This window comes from Panthera onca, chromosome E2, assembly GCF_046562875.1.
Source record: "Panthera onca isolate mPanOnc1 chromosome E2, mPanOnc1 haplotype 2, whole genome shotgun sequence".
Classification (NCBI taxonomy): Eukaryota; Metazoa; Chordata; class Mammalia; order Carnivora; family Felidae; genus Panthera; species Panthera onca.
The window spans coordinates 13,212,203-13,227,969 of NC_138353.1; the positions used below are offsets into that span (position 1 = coordinate 13,212,203).

Consider the following 15,767-nt stretch of genomic DNA (forward strand, 5'->3'; position numbering starts at 1 on the left):
CTTGATGTGCTTCTTTCAGGAGAGAATGAGTTCTGAACTGGGGTGGGAATGGAGGAGGTGGGAAGGGGCAGAGAGCACTGAGGCATGTTTGGGAAGTTTCACCAGTGAGACTTGGGGATCAGCTGGCTGGACGTTGGAGTAGGGAGGAGTCCAGGCGACTTCCAGATCCCCCTTGATCTCTCGTGCTTCCCAATGCCTATCACCTTTGAGAACCAACATGTTCCCCCATCTTTTAAACAATAAGCAGCTGACTATTTCCTTTTGTATGACATTTACCCTTTATTGTAACCAGTCCTCATAACATCCTCCTGAATGAGAGGCATTCTGCTTTTGAAAAGCAGGGGGTTTTGGGGTCGGATTTCTGTCCAGGATGCCATGGGGATTGGACCCATGATGGGTGGAAGGGGGAGATCTTGAACTTAGGGAGGAACTTGGGGAAAGCAGATGGTGACTGACCTCTGGCATGCCCTTGACAAAATCACTTGTTGTGATTCTGGGAACCAAGCTTATATTTTGGTTGAGGCTGGCAAGCTCTGGGAGGACTGGTTGCCTGGTCTGGCTGAATCGTTCTTCATTCCCCAGACCACAGTTTGGGGTCTGCGTGATGTTCTCAGGGGCTCTGGTCCGAGCCTGAGGGAGAGCTGCCAACTTTAGTATTCTTTCTTTTGTGCATTTCTTCATTCCTTCATCCAGTGTTTCCTGAGCCCTTGTTCAGTGCCAGGTCCTGTGCTGGGCAAGGTCAGGGAGGGACCCCAAGATGACTTAGGCCCAGGCCCTGTCCTATGGGTCTCCTCAGCTGCAGAAGGGGCAGACCCAGACATAGATGGTCCTGGCTCAGAGAAATGAGGCTTATAATGGAAAGTGAGAAGGCCAAAGAGAGGCACCTAAGCCAGCCAGGGGGCATCAGGGAAGGCTTCCTGGAGGAGGTGGGGAAGTTTGCTGGTACGAAGGGAATATGTGCTCCAGACAGAGGGAGAGGCTTGTGCAAAGGCCCCGCTCCTGACGGAGTTGCAAGCAGTGGGGTGATGTGAGACAAGGTGAGACTTCGAATGGTAGCTTAGGGAGCTGGACTTTCTTCTGGGGATGGTGGGGAGCCATGGAGGGCTTTTGAACAGGATAGGGCCAGGGCCAGATGCGAAGTTAGGACGATCTAAGACCCTTGTCAGGGCAAGACAGGAGGCCGAGGTGGAGGCTGAATCAGTGGTCCTGGTAAGAGAGGACGAGGCCTAGGCAGGCATGTTAGAATCACCGTCTTGAATCTTCCCACCAGCCTTGGTGGGTGGGGAGAGTATCTCCATTTTACTTCAAGGAAACTGAGGCTCAAAGAGCCCGTGGAACGAACGCAAGATCACACAGCTAGTGAGTGGTGGGTGAGCACCTCCAGTATGCTGATGAGTGTGGTGAGGGGCATGGGGGAAGGGGCTGGCCCAGGGTCCCCCAGCAGTTCAGGAGCAGAGCTGGAACCCAGGTCTAGTTTCCTGAGCCCCCTAGTGTGAGATGTGGGATGAGAGAACCTTCTGGAATCAAGACCTGGCAGAGAGCAAGAACAGTGACAGTGGCTAGGGCAATGGCACTTACGAAGCTCTAGGCCTCTCTTGTGGTCATAGTTGGATGTCAGCGGGGATTACAGTCATCCAAACACTCACCTGAGCCAGACGTCCAAGAACGCTCCCTCACAGGGCTGGCGGTTGCTGGTGGCCGCCAGCTGGAGGCTCAGCTGGGGCTGTCAGCTGGGATGCCTGCACGTGGCCCCTCCATGTGGCTCTGGCTTTTTCATAGCTTGTCTCTCTGAGGCTCTTCCCAGATGCAAGGGGCAAGGAGTCAGTCCTCACCTCTCAGTGATAGGAGTGGCCAAAATTTTGAATCTACCTCAGTACTGTTAGAACCCCACTTTACAAATGAAGGAACACATCCAGAGAGGTTAGCCCAAGGTCACACAGCTAGTAGCTAGTAAGTGGCAGAACCAAGATGTGAGCCTGGGCAGTCTGGCTCAAGTCTGTGCCTTTAGCCACTACAGTAAACAGAGATGAGACCTGGGCAGGGGCCGAGAGGATCTGTGGTGCTTCAGGGTTCAGCCTTTGTCCGTGGGCCAAGAAACTGGCCCCTTTGTTTGGAGTTCCGATCAGTTCTGGAACGGGGGACCCTCCCAGAGGCCCTTTTCCACCCGGGAGTAGGCTTTTCTGCTCAGGCCTGGACCCTGCCCCTCAGGCTTAGTGTCCGAGTCTCAGAAATAAACAAGAGCAACTCTGTGTGACCACGGGGATGGGGTTCTTCTCTCTGCACTTCAGTTTTCCCATCTGAATGGTGGGAGGTGTTCAGCCTGGTCTCAGGAGCCCTTTCCAGGGCTGATACTGTAATTCCTTCTCTGGCTCCTGGCCCTCTTGCTGTCACAGGTCTGACCTCCCTGGGCTGTGAGACCAAGAGCCCCTTGAAGGCAGGGCTGAGGTCTGACTCCCCTTTGGGTCCCGAGCGTCATGTGGAGCAGGGCTTGGTGTTCTTGGCTGGGCTGCATGGAGGCCCGGGGAGAGGGTCCGCATCTGAGCCCAGCCCCTCTGTTCTCGCTGCCCAGCCCCAAGCCCCCAGCATCGGATCCTGCTGGACTTTCTTTTCCTGGACACGGAATGCACGTACGACTACCTGTTTGTGTATGACGGCGACTCTCCCCGAGGGCCCCTGCTTGCCAGTCTGAGTGGCAGCACTCGGCCTCCGCCCATCGAGGCTTCCTCAGGCAAGGTCGGTGTGGCCGGACCGCGGGGCTGTGGCCGGAGGTCTAGGTGGAGTTTGGAGGAAAGGGCGATAGAGACGCACAAGGAAACAGATGGGGAGGGGCGGAGGCAGCCAGAGAGACTTGGCATCAGACAGGACACAGGGACAAAGAAGGGTGGAGAGAGACAAAGACAGGAGGTGGGGACTCCTGGGGGGGATGGGGACAGGAGTGGACCCCCTCGCCGTCCAGTCCCCGGAACCCTGCCCGTCTTGTGCCTGCAGATGCTCCTCCACCTCTTCAGCGATGCCAACTACAACCTGCTGGGCTTCAATGCCTCCTTCCGCTTCTCCCTGTGCCCCGGGGGCTGCAGCAGCCACGGGCAGTGCCAGCCCCCTGGCGTGTGCGCCTGCGAGCCCGGCTGGGGGGGCCCTGACTGCAGCCTGCAGGAGTGCCCGGCCTACTGTGGCGGCCATGGCACCTGCGCTTCGGTGAGCCCAGCCCCCGCTGCGTCCCCCTGGGGCCCTGATCTGTGACCACACCTACCGTCCCATCTCCTGACTCTGCCCCTGCCTGAAACCCCCCTGCCACTCTGCCCTCTCCCATGACAGCAACCCCGCCAGGGACCCTCCCGTCACCCGCAGTACTCCCCTCTCCTTCCACACCCTGCCCCACCCCACCTTCATCTGGAGCCCCTCTTCTGCCTGAGCCCACTCCCGTCCTGCCCGTGACCTACCTCCCACCTGTGAACCCACCTGCCTTCCGCTTGCCAGATGCTACTCCATCCCCAACCCAGGCACTCTGTCTGGCCTTGGGCCCCCAGCCCCGACTTCTTCTTCTTCTTTTTAAATGTTTATCTATTTTTGAGAGTGCACAACCAGGGGAGGGGCAGAGAGAGGGGCACAGAGGGGGACAGAAGCACCTCCATGCTGACAGCGAGCTCGATGTGAGGTTTGAACTCACGAACTGTGAGATCATGACGTGAGCCGAAGTTGGGTGCTCAACTGACCGAACCACCCAGGCGCCCCCTCCAGCCCCAACTTCTGACTTCTGACCACTGACCTCGGGCCTCAGACTGAAGTCTTCCAGCCCAGGCTGACGTTGACCTCACCACTGTCCTTCTCCAACCTCTCCTCTTGTTGTCTGTCCTCATTTTCCTCTCCGGGTCCTTCTGTCTTTCCCATTCCCCTATTTTTGTTGGTCTGTCTGCTTTTTTCTACCTCTCTTCCTCCCTCTTGATGTGTCACTGTGTCCCTTTCTTTCTCTGTCTGTTGGCCTGTCTCCTTCCTATCTCACTCCATCTCTCCTTTCCTGTCCATCTTTTTCCTTCTCCCTTTCTACCCCTTATGTCTCACTCTGGCTCTGGCTCTCCTCCCCCGTCTCTCTTTTTTCCTCTCTCTATCCCTGCCTTTGTGTCCTGTCTCCCCTCCAGCCCCTGGGACCATGCCGCTGTGAGCCTGGCTTCCTGGGACGCGCCTGTGACCTGCACCTGTGGGAGAACCAGGGGGCTGGCTGGTGGCACAACGTGAGTGCCGGGGACCCTGCCTTCTCGGCCCGTATTGGGGCAGCTGGTGCCTTCCTGTCCCCGCCGGGGCTGCTGGCTGTTTTTGGAGGTGAGCAGAGGGGGTGCGTGTCTGGCTCCAGCAGCCTGCAGCCTGTGGCCAGGGCTTGAGGCCATCTCCCCTTCCGCAGGCCAGGACCTCAACAGAGCCCTGGGTGATCTCGTCCTGTACAACTTCTCTGCCAACACCTGGGAGCGCTGGGACCTGAGTCCTGCCCCGGTATGGACCCCGCCTCGCCCCTGCCCTGCTCAGAGGTGCCTGTCCACTCTGTGAGACCCAGCCAGCCACCACCCCACCCCCAACAGAGCGACACCCTCATCCCACGCGTCCCCACCCCTGCAGCTTGATACAGGCCCACCTACTCCTCCCGGTACTGCTTTTCTAGCTCTAATTTTCTTTTTTCTTCCTTTATCTCCTCTTCTGCATCTTCTTCTGTGGACCTCCTGTCTCTTTCTCTTGGTTTCTCTCTCCGATTTTGTCCCTGCCTCTTGGTTTTCTGCTCTCTCTTGGACTCTGTGTCTTCCCTCTGGGCTATCTGTCTCTCTTTTTCTCTGCCATCTCTGTTTCCTGCCTCCTCTGTCTCACCTCTGTTTTGTATTTGCATGTGTCTGTCTCTCTTTCCTCTCTTTGTGTATCTCTGTCTGTCTTTCTCTGTGTCTCTGTCTTTCCCTGTGTCTCTGTCTCTGTTACTCTTTCTGTGTGTCACCATCTGTCTCCCGGTCTCTTTCTCACAGGCTGCCCGTCACTCCCATGTGGCTGTGGCCTGGGCCGGCTCCCTGGTGCTCATGGGTGGTGAGCTGGCTGATGGCTCCCTCACCAGCGACGTGTGGGCCTTCAGCCCCCTGGGCGGGGGCCACTGGGAGCTGCTCGCACCACCTGGCTCCAGTTCCTCGGGGCCGCCAGGCCTGGCAGGTCACGCTGCCGCCCTAGTGGATGACATCTGGCTCTATGTGTCTGGCGGCCGCACCCAGCACGACCTCTTCTCCTCTGGCCTCTTCCGCTTCCGTCTCGACAGCACCAGTGGGGGCTACTGGGAGCAGGTGATTCCAGCGGGCGGGCGGCCTCCTGCCGCCACGGGCCACTCCATGGTGTTCCATGCCCCCTCGCGCACCCTGCTGGTTCACGGTGGACACCGGCCCTCCACCGCGCGGTAAGTGACCTGCCCTGCAGGGCCAAGCCTGGCCCAGTCCCCTGGGCCTTCAGTCTTTGCTGGTCTTCGCCCACTGATGCACTTCTGCAGTCATTCGGTCACTCACTAGGTCATTCAGTCCCTCACGTGCCCGCCCGCTCACTCATTCTCCATCCCTTCGTTCACTGTCTTGGCCAGTTCCTTCCCACATACTCCCACCCATCCATGCCCTCAGCCACACCCTGCTTGGAGGGCCAGCCCTGGCTAGATTATGCACGGAACCCGGTGATGAGCCAGAGCTGTGTCCTGCCCAGCAGGAGCCTCTCGTCCCAAGGGGACATAAACCCCGTCACAGCCGGTCTCACCCTGGGTGATCTCACAGCTCTTGAGAGCCCAAGGGAGGGGGAGAAGCCCTTCCTGCCCTGAGCTCCTCCCCTGCCGCTCCCTACAGGTTCTCTGTGCGGGTGAACTCCACAGAGCTCTTCCACGTGGATCGGCGCGTGTGGACCACCCTGAAGGGCCGGGATGGGCTCCAGGGCCCACGGGAGAGAGCCTTCCACACAGCCAGCGTCCTGGGCAACTACATGGTGGTCTATGGTGAGGAGGCTCCCTGATCCCGCCTGCCTGCCAGGGCCCCAAGCCCGCACTGAGCTGAGGCTCCCTGCATGGGTGTCCCCACGTCCGCCAGGCTTGCCAGCTGTGCCCTTTCCTCCTTTCCTAGGGGGCAACGTGCACACCCATTACCAGGAGGAGAAATGCTATGAAGATGGCCTCTTCTTCTACCACCTTGGCTGCCATCAGTGGGTGTCGGGGGCCGAGCTTGCCCCCCCGGGAACCCCTGAGGGTGAGTGGCCCGTCCGTTTTCCTGAGGGGCTTCTGAGAGTCGCGCTTCCCTGACAGTCTGGGCTTCAGGCAGGAGCCACCTCGGTCCTTGTAGGGTGAGCCAGACGTCCCTCTGGAGCTGGCTTCCGGGGGGGGCAAGCCTGTGCTGGAGGCAGGACAGGGGCACCGTTGCCATGGAGACCGGAAGCAGTTACAGCAGCGCGGGTCTAGGCTCCAGTCCAGGTTTTACCAGTTTCCAGCTGCCCCAGCGAAGTGCCTACCTACGTGGGACCTTTTCAAGGTCCTGTAATGGGCAAGTGGCAGAACCAGGACGGCTGTCCCCAAACAACCATTTGTGCAAAAATATCATTTAATCACCCCATGCCTCAGTTTCCCCATCTGTAAAATGGGGATGACGGTAACACTTAACCCACTGGGCTGTTGTGAGAATGAATTGAGATGGCTCAAAGATGGAGACAGCCTAGCGAAGAGCTCAGTATGTTGTCTTGTACAGTCAGAATCCGGCCCCAGGGCTTGCCTGGGAGGGGGGGGTGGAGAAACCTTCAAACTCATTGAATCCGACTACTTTGAGAATCAGAAGAAAGCCACAGGCCCTCTCCTCAGAAAGACGCTTGTAACACAAACTGGGCATATTATTTCAGGGGGCTGTGGACTTCTAGGGGGCCCATCTATTCTCCCCGCCCCCCTCCCCCCCCCACAGAAGAATGAGGACAGAGAACAAGCATAAGGAAGGGACATTGACACTTAAGGAGTAGGCTGGGTGAAGGGTTCCCCCACGGAACCCTATTTGACCATCAGCAATAAAGCCTTGGGCTGGCATTTGAGGCCTTGAATCCAGGGCTCATCTGCCTGTCCCTGTTTCTCCTTTAGGCCAAAGGCCGAATCTTCCTCCTTTGTAGTTTGCAAGTCCCCAGGCCAAGTCCCATGTGTTTACAGAGCATACATTTCCGTAAGAGGGTGAGGGATCACTGATCACTGACCACTTACACATCAGTCAGGACCCTTGGCTCTAAGTGACCAATCCAACCCAGCCAGCTCGAGCAAAACCCAAGTTCTTGGCTCATGTGAGTGAAAACTGGCTTCAGGCTGGTCTGGATCTGGGTGCTTACGTGATGGCATCAGCTAGCCCTTGTTTGAGCTCACTTCATTCTGTGGCAGGTTTGTCATTTGTAAATGGTCACCAGCAGCCCTGGGACTATATCTACTCCTTTGAAATGCCCAGAGGGAAGGGGCGCCTGGGCGGCTCAGTCGCTTAAGCGTCTGGCTCTCGATTTCCACTCAGGTCATGATCTCGTGGTTCGTGAGATCGAGGCTTGTGTCTGGCGCTGTGCTGACAGTGCAGAGCCTGCTTGGGATTCTCTCCCTCTCTCTCTCTGTCCCTCCCCTGGTCGCACTCTCTCTGTTTTTCTTTCTCAAAGTAAAGAACGTTAAAAAAAATGTGTTTAAAATGCTCAGAGGGAAGAGGGTGCCTCTCTCCCAAGAATTGAAGGAACTGGGTCCTATTCTAGAACTTGTCGCTGACACTGATGGGCCTGGGCTAAACCCCACTGCTGCCAGAGGCAGGGTCAGCTCAACTTGAGCCTGTGGACTCTAGTGGGAGAGGGTGGTTTTCCAGAGGAAAATCAGAGTTGTCACCAGAAGGGAGGCTGGTGCCAGATAGACAATACCAGGAGAGAGCCAGGCACCCTGCCTCGTGGCTCCCTGAGGGCAGGAGGACAGTTCCATTTACAGAGGAAGAGACCAACTCAGAGAAGTTGAGTCTCTTGCCCAAGGCCACTCAGCAAGTTAGTAGTTGATCCATGACTTGAGCCCAAGTAGGTGGTAGACATAGGAATCGAAGCCAAGTTTTTCTGACCCCCAAGATCATGCTCTGTCTTCAAGGTGGTTTGCACAGTGGTGTGGAAGCTCTGGCAGGTGTGGGGCCAGACATGCTAGGAGGGCTTCCTTGGGCACGCTGGGTTAAAGCAGGAAGTAGCAGGTTGGGCTGAAGCATAGGAGAGTCGGGTAGTCCTCTGGACAAGGGAGCCGTGGTTAGAGGGACAAGGGAAGACTGGTTAGAGTCTCATGTCCTTGTTGGGGGGGGGGGGGATCTGTATTCTCCTAGGCCGAGCAGCACCTCCCAGTGGTCGATACTCGCATGTGGCGGCTGTGCTTGGTGGCAGTGTCCTGTTGGTGGCTGGGGGGTACAGTGGCCGGCCTCGTGGGGACTTGATGGCCTACAAGGTGCCTCCCTTTGTGTTCCAGGCGCCTGCTCCGGACGTGAGCACCGGGGTGATAGGGAGAGGGCGGCTGGGAAGGAGGTAGCATGGTTCCCATGGAGGAGGGAGAAAGGCGGGGTAGGTCCCTGGGAGAAGGACTGGGGTCCCTAGGGATACGAGAGGAGGGAGGTTGGTCCCCAGGTTCAAGGGGGGAGGAACGGAGGTCCCTGGGGCTGAGGGCAGAGCAGATAGGGATCCCCAAGGTGCTGAGTGAGCAGTGGAGGCTCCCCGGGATGATCACAGGGAGTGGGGATGCGGGAGCAGGCTCCAGGTCTGAGGAGCCCCCTCTCCCACTCCCCGTCTCTGCAGTACCACTTAGACTACTGCTCCATGTACATGGACCACAGCGTCTGCTCCCGAGACCCTGAATGCAGTTGGTGTCAGGGGGCCTGCCAAGCTGCACCACCTCCTGGGACCCCGTCTGGGGCTGTGAGTGACTGTCCCAGCTCTGTCTCCTAGTGCAGACACACGGCCGTCAGCGTCTCCCTCTGTCTAAACCAAGCAGAGAAGGACTTTCTCTCACTTGGGACACTTGTTTTCACACCTAAGATTGGCATTCCTGACCCCTCAACCTCTGACCCCTCCCAGCGCTTTTGAGCTTGTGACCCTGTCCCCAGATCCCTTAGCTCCTGTCCTGTTGCTCTTCCTCATTCCAAGTGGCTTTCGAGTCCCTTCTCTAATTTCCTGGCGCCTTCCACCCCACTACTCCTGAATCTACAGTCCTTTCCAGATCCTTTAAGCCCCTGTGGACAGTAACCCCTGTCCCCTCCCCTCCCTGTAGTGTCCAGCTGCCAGCTGCCTGGGCCTGGGCCGCCTTCTGGGTGACTGCCAGGCCTGCCTGGCCTTCAGCGGCCCGACAACTCCTCCCCGGGGGCCCGGCGCTCTGGGCTGGTGTGTGCATAATGAGAGCTGCCTCCCTCGGCCTGGTGAGTGCCCATTGGCAGTGTGGGAGGGGGCGGCACAGCGCCCCATGCTGACCTTCCCCCCCCCCCCCCGGTCCTCACAGAACAGGCCCGCTGCCGAGGGGAGCAGATCTCAGGCACCGTGGGCTGGTGGGGGCCTGCACCTGTCTTCGTCACATCCCTGGAGGCCTGCGTCACCCAGAGCTTCCTGCCTGGCCTGCACCTGCTCACTTTCCAGCAGCCGCCCAACGCCTCCCAGCCCGACAAGGTGGGGAGCCAGGGGGTGGGGCCCAGCGTGGAGTGTTGAAGGGTCTGGTCCTGGGGTCTTCGTTTTTCAAATGGTTCTATACAGCTCTTGTGTTTGCCTCATAAGTCTCTACATTCAAGGGTCCGATTTTTAAAAATTGTGCTAAAACACACAGTGTAAAATTTTACATAGTGTAAAATTTACCAGCACTGATATTAAGCACATTCACAATATTGTGCAACTATCACCACCTGGTTCCAGAACAGTTTTGTTACCCTGAAGAGAAACCCTAGATCCTTAAGTAATCCCTCTCTATTCCCCCTCTCCCCCTGGCCCCTGGCCAGCCACTAACCTTTTACTGGTTAGTGGTTGACAGTCTACTAACTCTGGATTTGCCAACTGTGGATATGCCTTATAAATGGAATCATACACGTTGTCTTCTGTGTATGGCTTTTTTCACTTAAAGTAGTGTTTTCAGTGTTCATCCATGTTGTAGCATGCCTCAGAATTTCGTTCCTTTTTATGGGTGAATGATATCCTCTTGTATGACTGTGCCAATCCATTCATCAGCTGATGGCTGTTTATACCCGTTGGCTATTGAGAATAGTTCTGCTGTGAGCATTCATGGATAAACCATTTTGCATACATATTTGCTTTTTTCAACTCATTTTTTAATGTCTATTTTTGAGAGAGAGAGACAGAGCGTGCATGGGGGAGGACAGAGAGAGAGAGAGAGGAAGACACAGAATCTGAAGCAGGTTCCAGGCTCTGAGCTGTCAGCACAGAACCCGACACGGGACTCGAACTCAGGAGCCGTGAGATCATGACCCGACTTGAAGTCGGACACTTAACCCTCTGAGCTGCTCAGGCGCCCCCGTGTTTGCTTTTAAAAAATATTTTATTTTTTTTAATTGAAGTATAATTGGCATACAATATTATGTTAGTTTGTAACGTAGAAAAGAATGATTTGAAATTCGTATGTATTGCAATAAACACCTATTGTCAGCTCTTTTGGGCTTATATCCAGGAGCAGAATTGCTGGGTCATATGGTGATTCAATGTTTAGCTTATGCAGGAACCACCGAACTGTTTTCCACAGTGGCTACTTCTTGATTTTTAAAAGTTGTATGGTTAAAAAATCACAGTGATGTAAAAAGTTGTTAAGCAAAAAGGGTCTCCATCTATACTGCTCCCTATCTAGAGCAGTATGGGAAGCTCTCCCTAGCATCTCCCCAACTTAAGACCACCCTGACTCTTCCTGGAAGATCCATTTGGATTTCTTTTATATCCTTACAGAATCTGCCTATTCAGATACATGTGAATGTGACATTGAATTATTTTTCTTTCTTGCACAAAAAGTAATATTCTATCTTTTATTTCTTTTTTAAAAAAATTTATTTATTTATTTTGAGAGAGAGAGTGAGCGAGCACATGCACTCGCACGAGCAAGAAGGGGGCAGAGAGAGAGAGGGAGAGAGAATCCCAAACAGGCCCCGCACTGTCAGTGTGGACCCCGACTCGGGTCTTGATCTCACGTGAGATTGTGACCTGAGCTGAGATCAAGTGTCAGGCACTTAACTGACTGAGCCACCCAGGTGCTCCTTCCTTTTATTTCTTAATTTTTTTTAATGTTTATTCTTGAGAGAGAGAGACAGCCTGAGTTGGGGAGAGGCAGAGAGAGAAAGAGGGAGACAGAATCTGAAGCAGACTCCAGGCTCTGAGCTTTCAGCACAGTCAGGCTTGAACTCATGAACTGCAAGATCATGACCTGAGCCAAAGTTGGACGCTTAACCGACTAAGCGATCCAGGAACCCCATTCCTTTTGTTTCTTAACATATCCTGGCAAGCTCCTTAGAATTTAGAAAACACCTCATTTTTTGTTTTGTTTAAAGCTTTGTAATAGTCCATTTAGATTCTAGGGCTGTAGTGCTGCAGTTTATTTAAACAGCCTCCCATTGACGAACGCATGGATTATTCCATTTTTTTGCAATTATAAAACACACACTAACAAATTACGTAGTGTGTCTGTCACTTTGAATGTTGGATCTGGACTCTTTTTTTTTTTTTTTTAAACTTATGTACTGGTTTGTTGTATAACAGAGAACACGTTACAGAGGGCGAGGCCCTGAAGGGCTGTGAGCGAAGGAGCACTGTCCTCATGGAGCTGGGGTGCCTCCCCTCGCTGGCGTGGATGTGTTCACTAACCTGGAAGTTCTCCAAACCCTGTAGTTAAGGGACTTAAAAAAAAAAAATCTGGACTCTTTAAGGGTTTAGGTGGAAAGGTGAAATGTCAGGGAAGAGGCTCCTGAAAGGTCTGGGGTCCTAGATTTTACTGAGAGAAGTGATGAGCAGAGGCCGGGACCCTGTTGTCTGTTGTCTGAGCTGAAGTCCCAACTCAGAGTGCCCCTGGCCTCAGTCTCATGTTTCATAAAATAGGGAAGGAGGTTGGGTGTGGACACCGAGGGGCCATGCAAAGAGACACTCACACATCCCCTTCTCCCTGGCTGGCACAGGTCCTGATTGTCCGCAGTACGACCATCACTCTGACGCCCAGCCCAGAGACCGATGTGTCCCTGGTCTACCGTGGCTTCATCCACCCACTGCTGCCAGGAGGGCCCGGGGGGCCGGGGGCTGAGGATGTAGCTGTGTGGGCCCGGGCCCAGCGTCTACATGTCTTGGCCCGGATGGCCCGTGGCCCTGACACAGAGAACATGGTGAGGGTGCTTGAACGTTCAGGGGGGCTGCTAATTACAAGTATGGGGGCTGGGGTATATAGTGCCAGGGGAAGACTAGGGAAAAATCAGAGGCATGGGATATATATATCCTTAGTGGAGGGAGGCCCTGGGGTTTTCAGTTATGAGTGGAGTTTGGGGGGAATTTTGAAGAAGGTGGGGAACGTCTGAGTTACTAAATCCGATTTCCTTGAGGTGGGTTGTTGGAGGGTTTAGGGGTTCGCAGGGGTTCTTGGGGTCTAAGGAACTCTGAGGCCCTCTTCCCAGGATGGAGGTGAGTGCTAGGTGGGTTTGGGGCTCTTGGAGGTTTCAGGGGTTAGGGTGGCACTGGAACATTCTGAGGCCCCTGTCTGTCCCCCACCCTTACCCAGGAGGAGGTGGGGCGCTGGGTGGCTCAGCAGGAGAAGGAGACAAGGCGGCTGCAGCGCCCGGGGTCTGCTCGCCTCTTCCCACTGCCTGGCCGGGGCCACAAGTATGCGGTCGAGATCCGGGGCCAGCTCAATGGCTCGGCAGGCCCTGGGCACAGTGAACTTACCCTGCTGTGGGACCGGACTGGCGTGCCAGGTGGCAGCGTGAGTACCCAGGCCCTGGCCTCTGACCCTTCACCCAGGCCCTGACTTCAGTTCCCCGGAGCTTTCTGAATGCCAGAGCACAAATTCTAACCCTCTTGACCTGACCTCTTACCCCTTGACTCTTGAACTCTGGGCCTCACCTTGAGCCCTCTAGGCCCCAACCTCCGACCCCCAGACTCTGACCTGATCTCACATTCTGACTCCTGCCCTGACCTCACTGGCCCTGACTTCTGCCCTCTGTACTTTGACCTCTAATCTCTAGGTTCTCTCAGACCCTGATGCCCTCTTGTCTGCTCATCCTAAATCCTTACTTTCTACATGCTGAAGTTCTCAACTTTGCAGACACTGAAGTCTGTAGCCCCAAACCCTGACCCCTACCCCCAACCTCGACTCTTGCCCTGTGACTCGGAGTGTGGACCCCTGATCCTAACGTGAGCACTTCCCGCAGGAGATCTCCTTCTTCTTTCTGGAGCCTTATCGCTCTTCAGCCTGTTCGTCCTACTCCTCCTGCCTGGGCTGCTTGGCGGACCAGGGCTGCGGCTGGTGCCTGACCAGCGCCACCTGCCACCTGCGCCAGAGCGGGGCCCACTGCGGGGACGACAGGACCGGTGGGTCCCTGCTGGTGCTGGTGCCTGCCCTCTGCCCGCTCTGCGAGGAGCATCGTGACTGTCACGCCTGTACCCAGGTGCCTGCCAAGCCGCAGAGGGGAGGTCTCGAGACAAAAGCAGCCAAATCGGGCGACTGGAAAAGGGGGAGGGCCCCTGGAGTTGGTACGGGCATCCGAGGGGTCCCCCTGGGGGCAGTGGCAGGAGGCAGGTGGAGCTGTTGTCTTTGATCTACAGTTGAGAGCTGGGTAGGGAGCAGAGGAGAGGGGCTGGAGAATGGGCTCCTGGCAATCAGGACTCTCTCTGTTGTCACTGCCAGAAACCCAAGTTGGTACCTCCTTACCAGAGGAGCATTTATGGGCTCAGGCTCCAGAGTCCAGGAGTAGGTCTTTAGGCCTGTGATCAGACCGTGTCGTCAGGCATCCATCTCCCTTCATTCTATACCCTTGCTTCCCTGGAGGTTCATTCCTCAGGGGTTACAAGGGATTCACAAGGGCTCCAGACCGTTGTCCCCCCACTCAGCTACCCGAGTCCTAAGTGGAAGAGAGCAACTTTCCGTCCTCACCCCACTCTCGCCCCCCAGTTCAACGGAAGTCCTAGAAGGACATTTCACTGGCTCTGGTTGGGTCTTGTGCCGACTTTCAGACCCGTCTGTGAGGCTGAGGGGGAGGACGTGTGGCCCTGTCCACATCTGAATCTTAAGGATAGATCAGCCCTATCTGGACCACACGTAGGGGTTCTGTTGCCCCAAAAGGCAGTGGCTGTTGGGAAGGCAGTTCCCATGGATCTTCAGCTGTGGCTGGAGGGGAAAGTCTGGAGAGGATGGCAGTTGGGGGGGGAGGTGGGCTTGGAGGGGTGGTCTGGGGGGTGGGTGGGTGAGGGAGGCAGCTGCTGGTTGAGCTGGGGATGGAGCCTGTGCTGGCAGCCCAAGGGAGATGGCTAAGCTGGGCTCTTCCTCCTTCTTAACTCCCCAGGACCCCTTCTGCGAGTGGCATCAGAGCACCAGCCGCAAAGGGGATGCAGCGTGCAGCCGGCGGGGCCGGAGTCGGGGCGCCCTGAAGAGCCCAGAGGAGTGTCCCCCGCTCTGCAGCCAGTGAGCCGCCTGGGCCCAGGGAGAGGGTATGGGGAGGGTTTGTGGGGGCCGGTTTGACCCTGTCCCTGCTCCCCGCCCCCAGACGCCTAACCTGTGACGACTGCCTGGCCAACTCCAGCCAGTGTGCCTGGTGTCAGTCCACCCATACCTGCTTCCTGTTCGCTGCCTACCTGGCACGGTACCCGCACGGGGGCTGCCGTGGCTGGGACGACAGGTACAGTCTTGTCAGGGTGGCGGGGCTCCCAGAGAGGAGAATGGAGCCGGGGGGGTGGGCGGTGGGACGCCCACCACGCCTGTCGCCCTGCAGCGTGCACTCAGAGCCCCGGTGCCGGAGCTGCGACCGCTTCCTGACCTGCCACGAGTGTCTGCAGAGCCATGAGTGCGGCTGGTGCGGCAATGAGGACAACCCCACGCTGGGACGGTGAGGCAGGGGACAGTGAGGCCAGAGGGTGGGGCGGGGGATGCGGCTCTCCTTCCGCCCTAATTCTAATGGCCTGTTTCTCTGCTCCTTCACCTTTTCTCTGTTTTTCTTCCCTTCCCCTCTCTCTCCGGTTCTCTCTCTTTTCTCCACTCCTACCCGGGCTCTGTGGCTGTTTTGTTCTCATTCTTCCTTCTTGTCTTTCTGTTTCTGTCTTTCCTTCTCTCTCCCTTTCACTGTCTCCCTGTCTCTGTCTCTTGTTTCTCTCTGTTCCCACCCCCTTCTTCACCTCCTACCCCCCCCAGGTGCCTTCAGGGGGACTTCTCGGGGCCTCTGGGTGGGGGTAACTGCTCCCTGTGGGTGGGGGAGGGCCTGGGGCTGTCTGTGGCCCTCCCTGCCCGCTGGGCATATGCCCGCTGTCCAGACGTGGACGAGTGTCGCCTGGGCCTGGCGCGGTGCCACCTGCGGGCGACCTGCCTGAACACACCCCTCAGCTACGAGTGTCACTGCCAGCGGGGCTACCAGGGCGATGGCATCACATACTGCAACCGCACGTGAGTGGGTGCGGGTTTCCATGGAGATGTCGCCCCAGGGCTGGGGCACGTGGAGATGGAGGGAGGAGGTGATCATGGTGCTGGGGTGCCTCTCTGGAACCAGCATCCCCAGTGAGCCCGGGGTTTTTACCTTGCGGGGTAGGCCCTC

The 15,767-nt window shown here is 56.5% G+C and overlaps 1 protein-coding gene across 1 annotated transcript in view; it reads left to right on the forward strand.

Annotated features, from left to right (window-relative positions):
* Positions 1-15,767, forward strand: part of MEGF8 (multiple EGF like domains 8) — a 40,800-nt gene that overhangs the window by 3,038 nt on the left and 21,995 nt on the right. The window contains exons 2-19 of the mRNA XM_060651219.3: positions 2,570-2,733; positions 2,989-3,195; positions 4,137-4,317; positions 4,397-4,485; positions 5,001-5,416; positions 5,847-5,992; positions 6,117-6,239; positions 8,343-8,497; positions 8,806-8,925; positions 9,278-9,422; positions 9,503-9,666; positions 12,159-12,359; positions 12,749-12,949; positions 13,398-13,634; positions 14,529-14,647; positions 14,730-14,861; positions 14,955-15,068; positions 15,371-15,619. Of these exons, the coding sequence (XP_060507202.3) occupies positions 2,570-2,733; positions 2,989-3,195; positions 4,137-4,317; positions 4,397-4,485; positions 5,001-5,416; positions 5,847-5,992; positions 6,117-6,239; positions 8,343-8,497; positions 8,806-8,925; positions 9,278-9,422; positions 9,503-9,666; positions 12,159-12,359; positions 12,749-12,949; positions 13,398-13,634; positions 14,529-14,647; positions 14,730-14,861; positions 14,955-15,068; positions 15,371-15,619 (3,163 nt within the window). The remainder of the gene's footprint in view (positions 1-2,569; positions 2,734-2,988; positions 3,196-4,136; positions 4,318-4,396; positions 4,486-5,000; positions 5,417-5,846; positions 5,993-6,116; positions 6,240-8,342; positions 8,498-8,805; positions 8,926-9,277; positions 9,423-9,502; positions 9,667-12,158; positions 12,360-12,748; positions 12,950-13,397; positions 13,635-14,528; positions 14,648-14,729; positions 14,862-14,954; positions 15,069-15,370; positions 15,620-15,767) is intronic.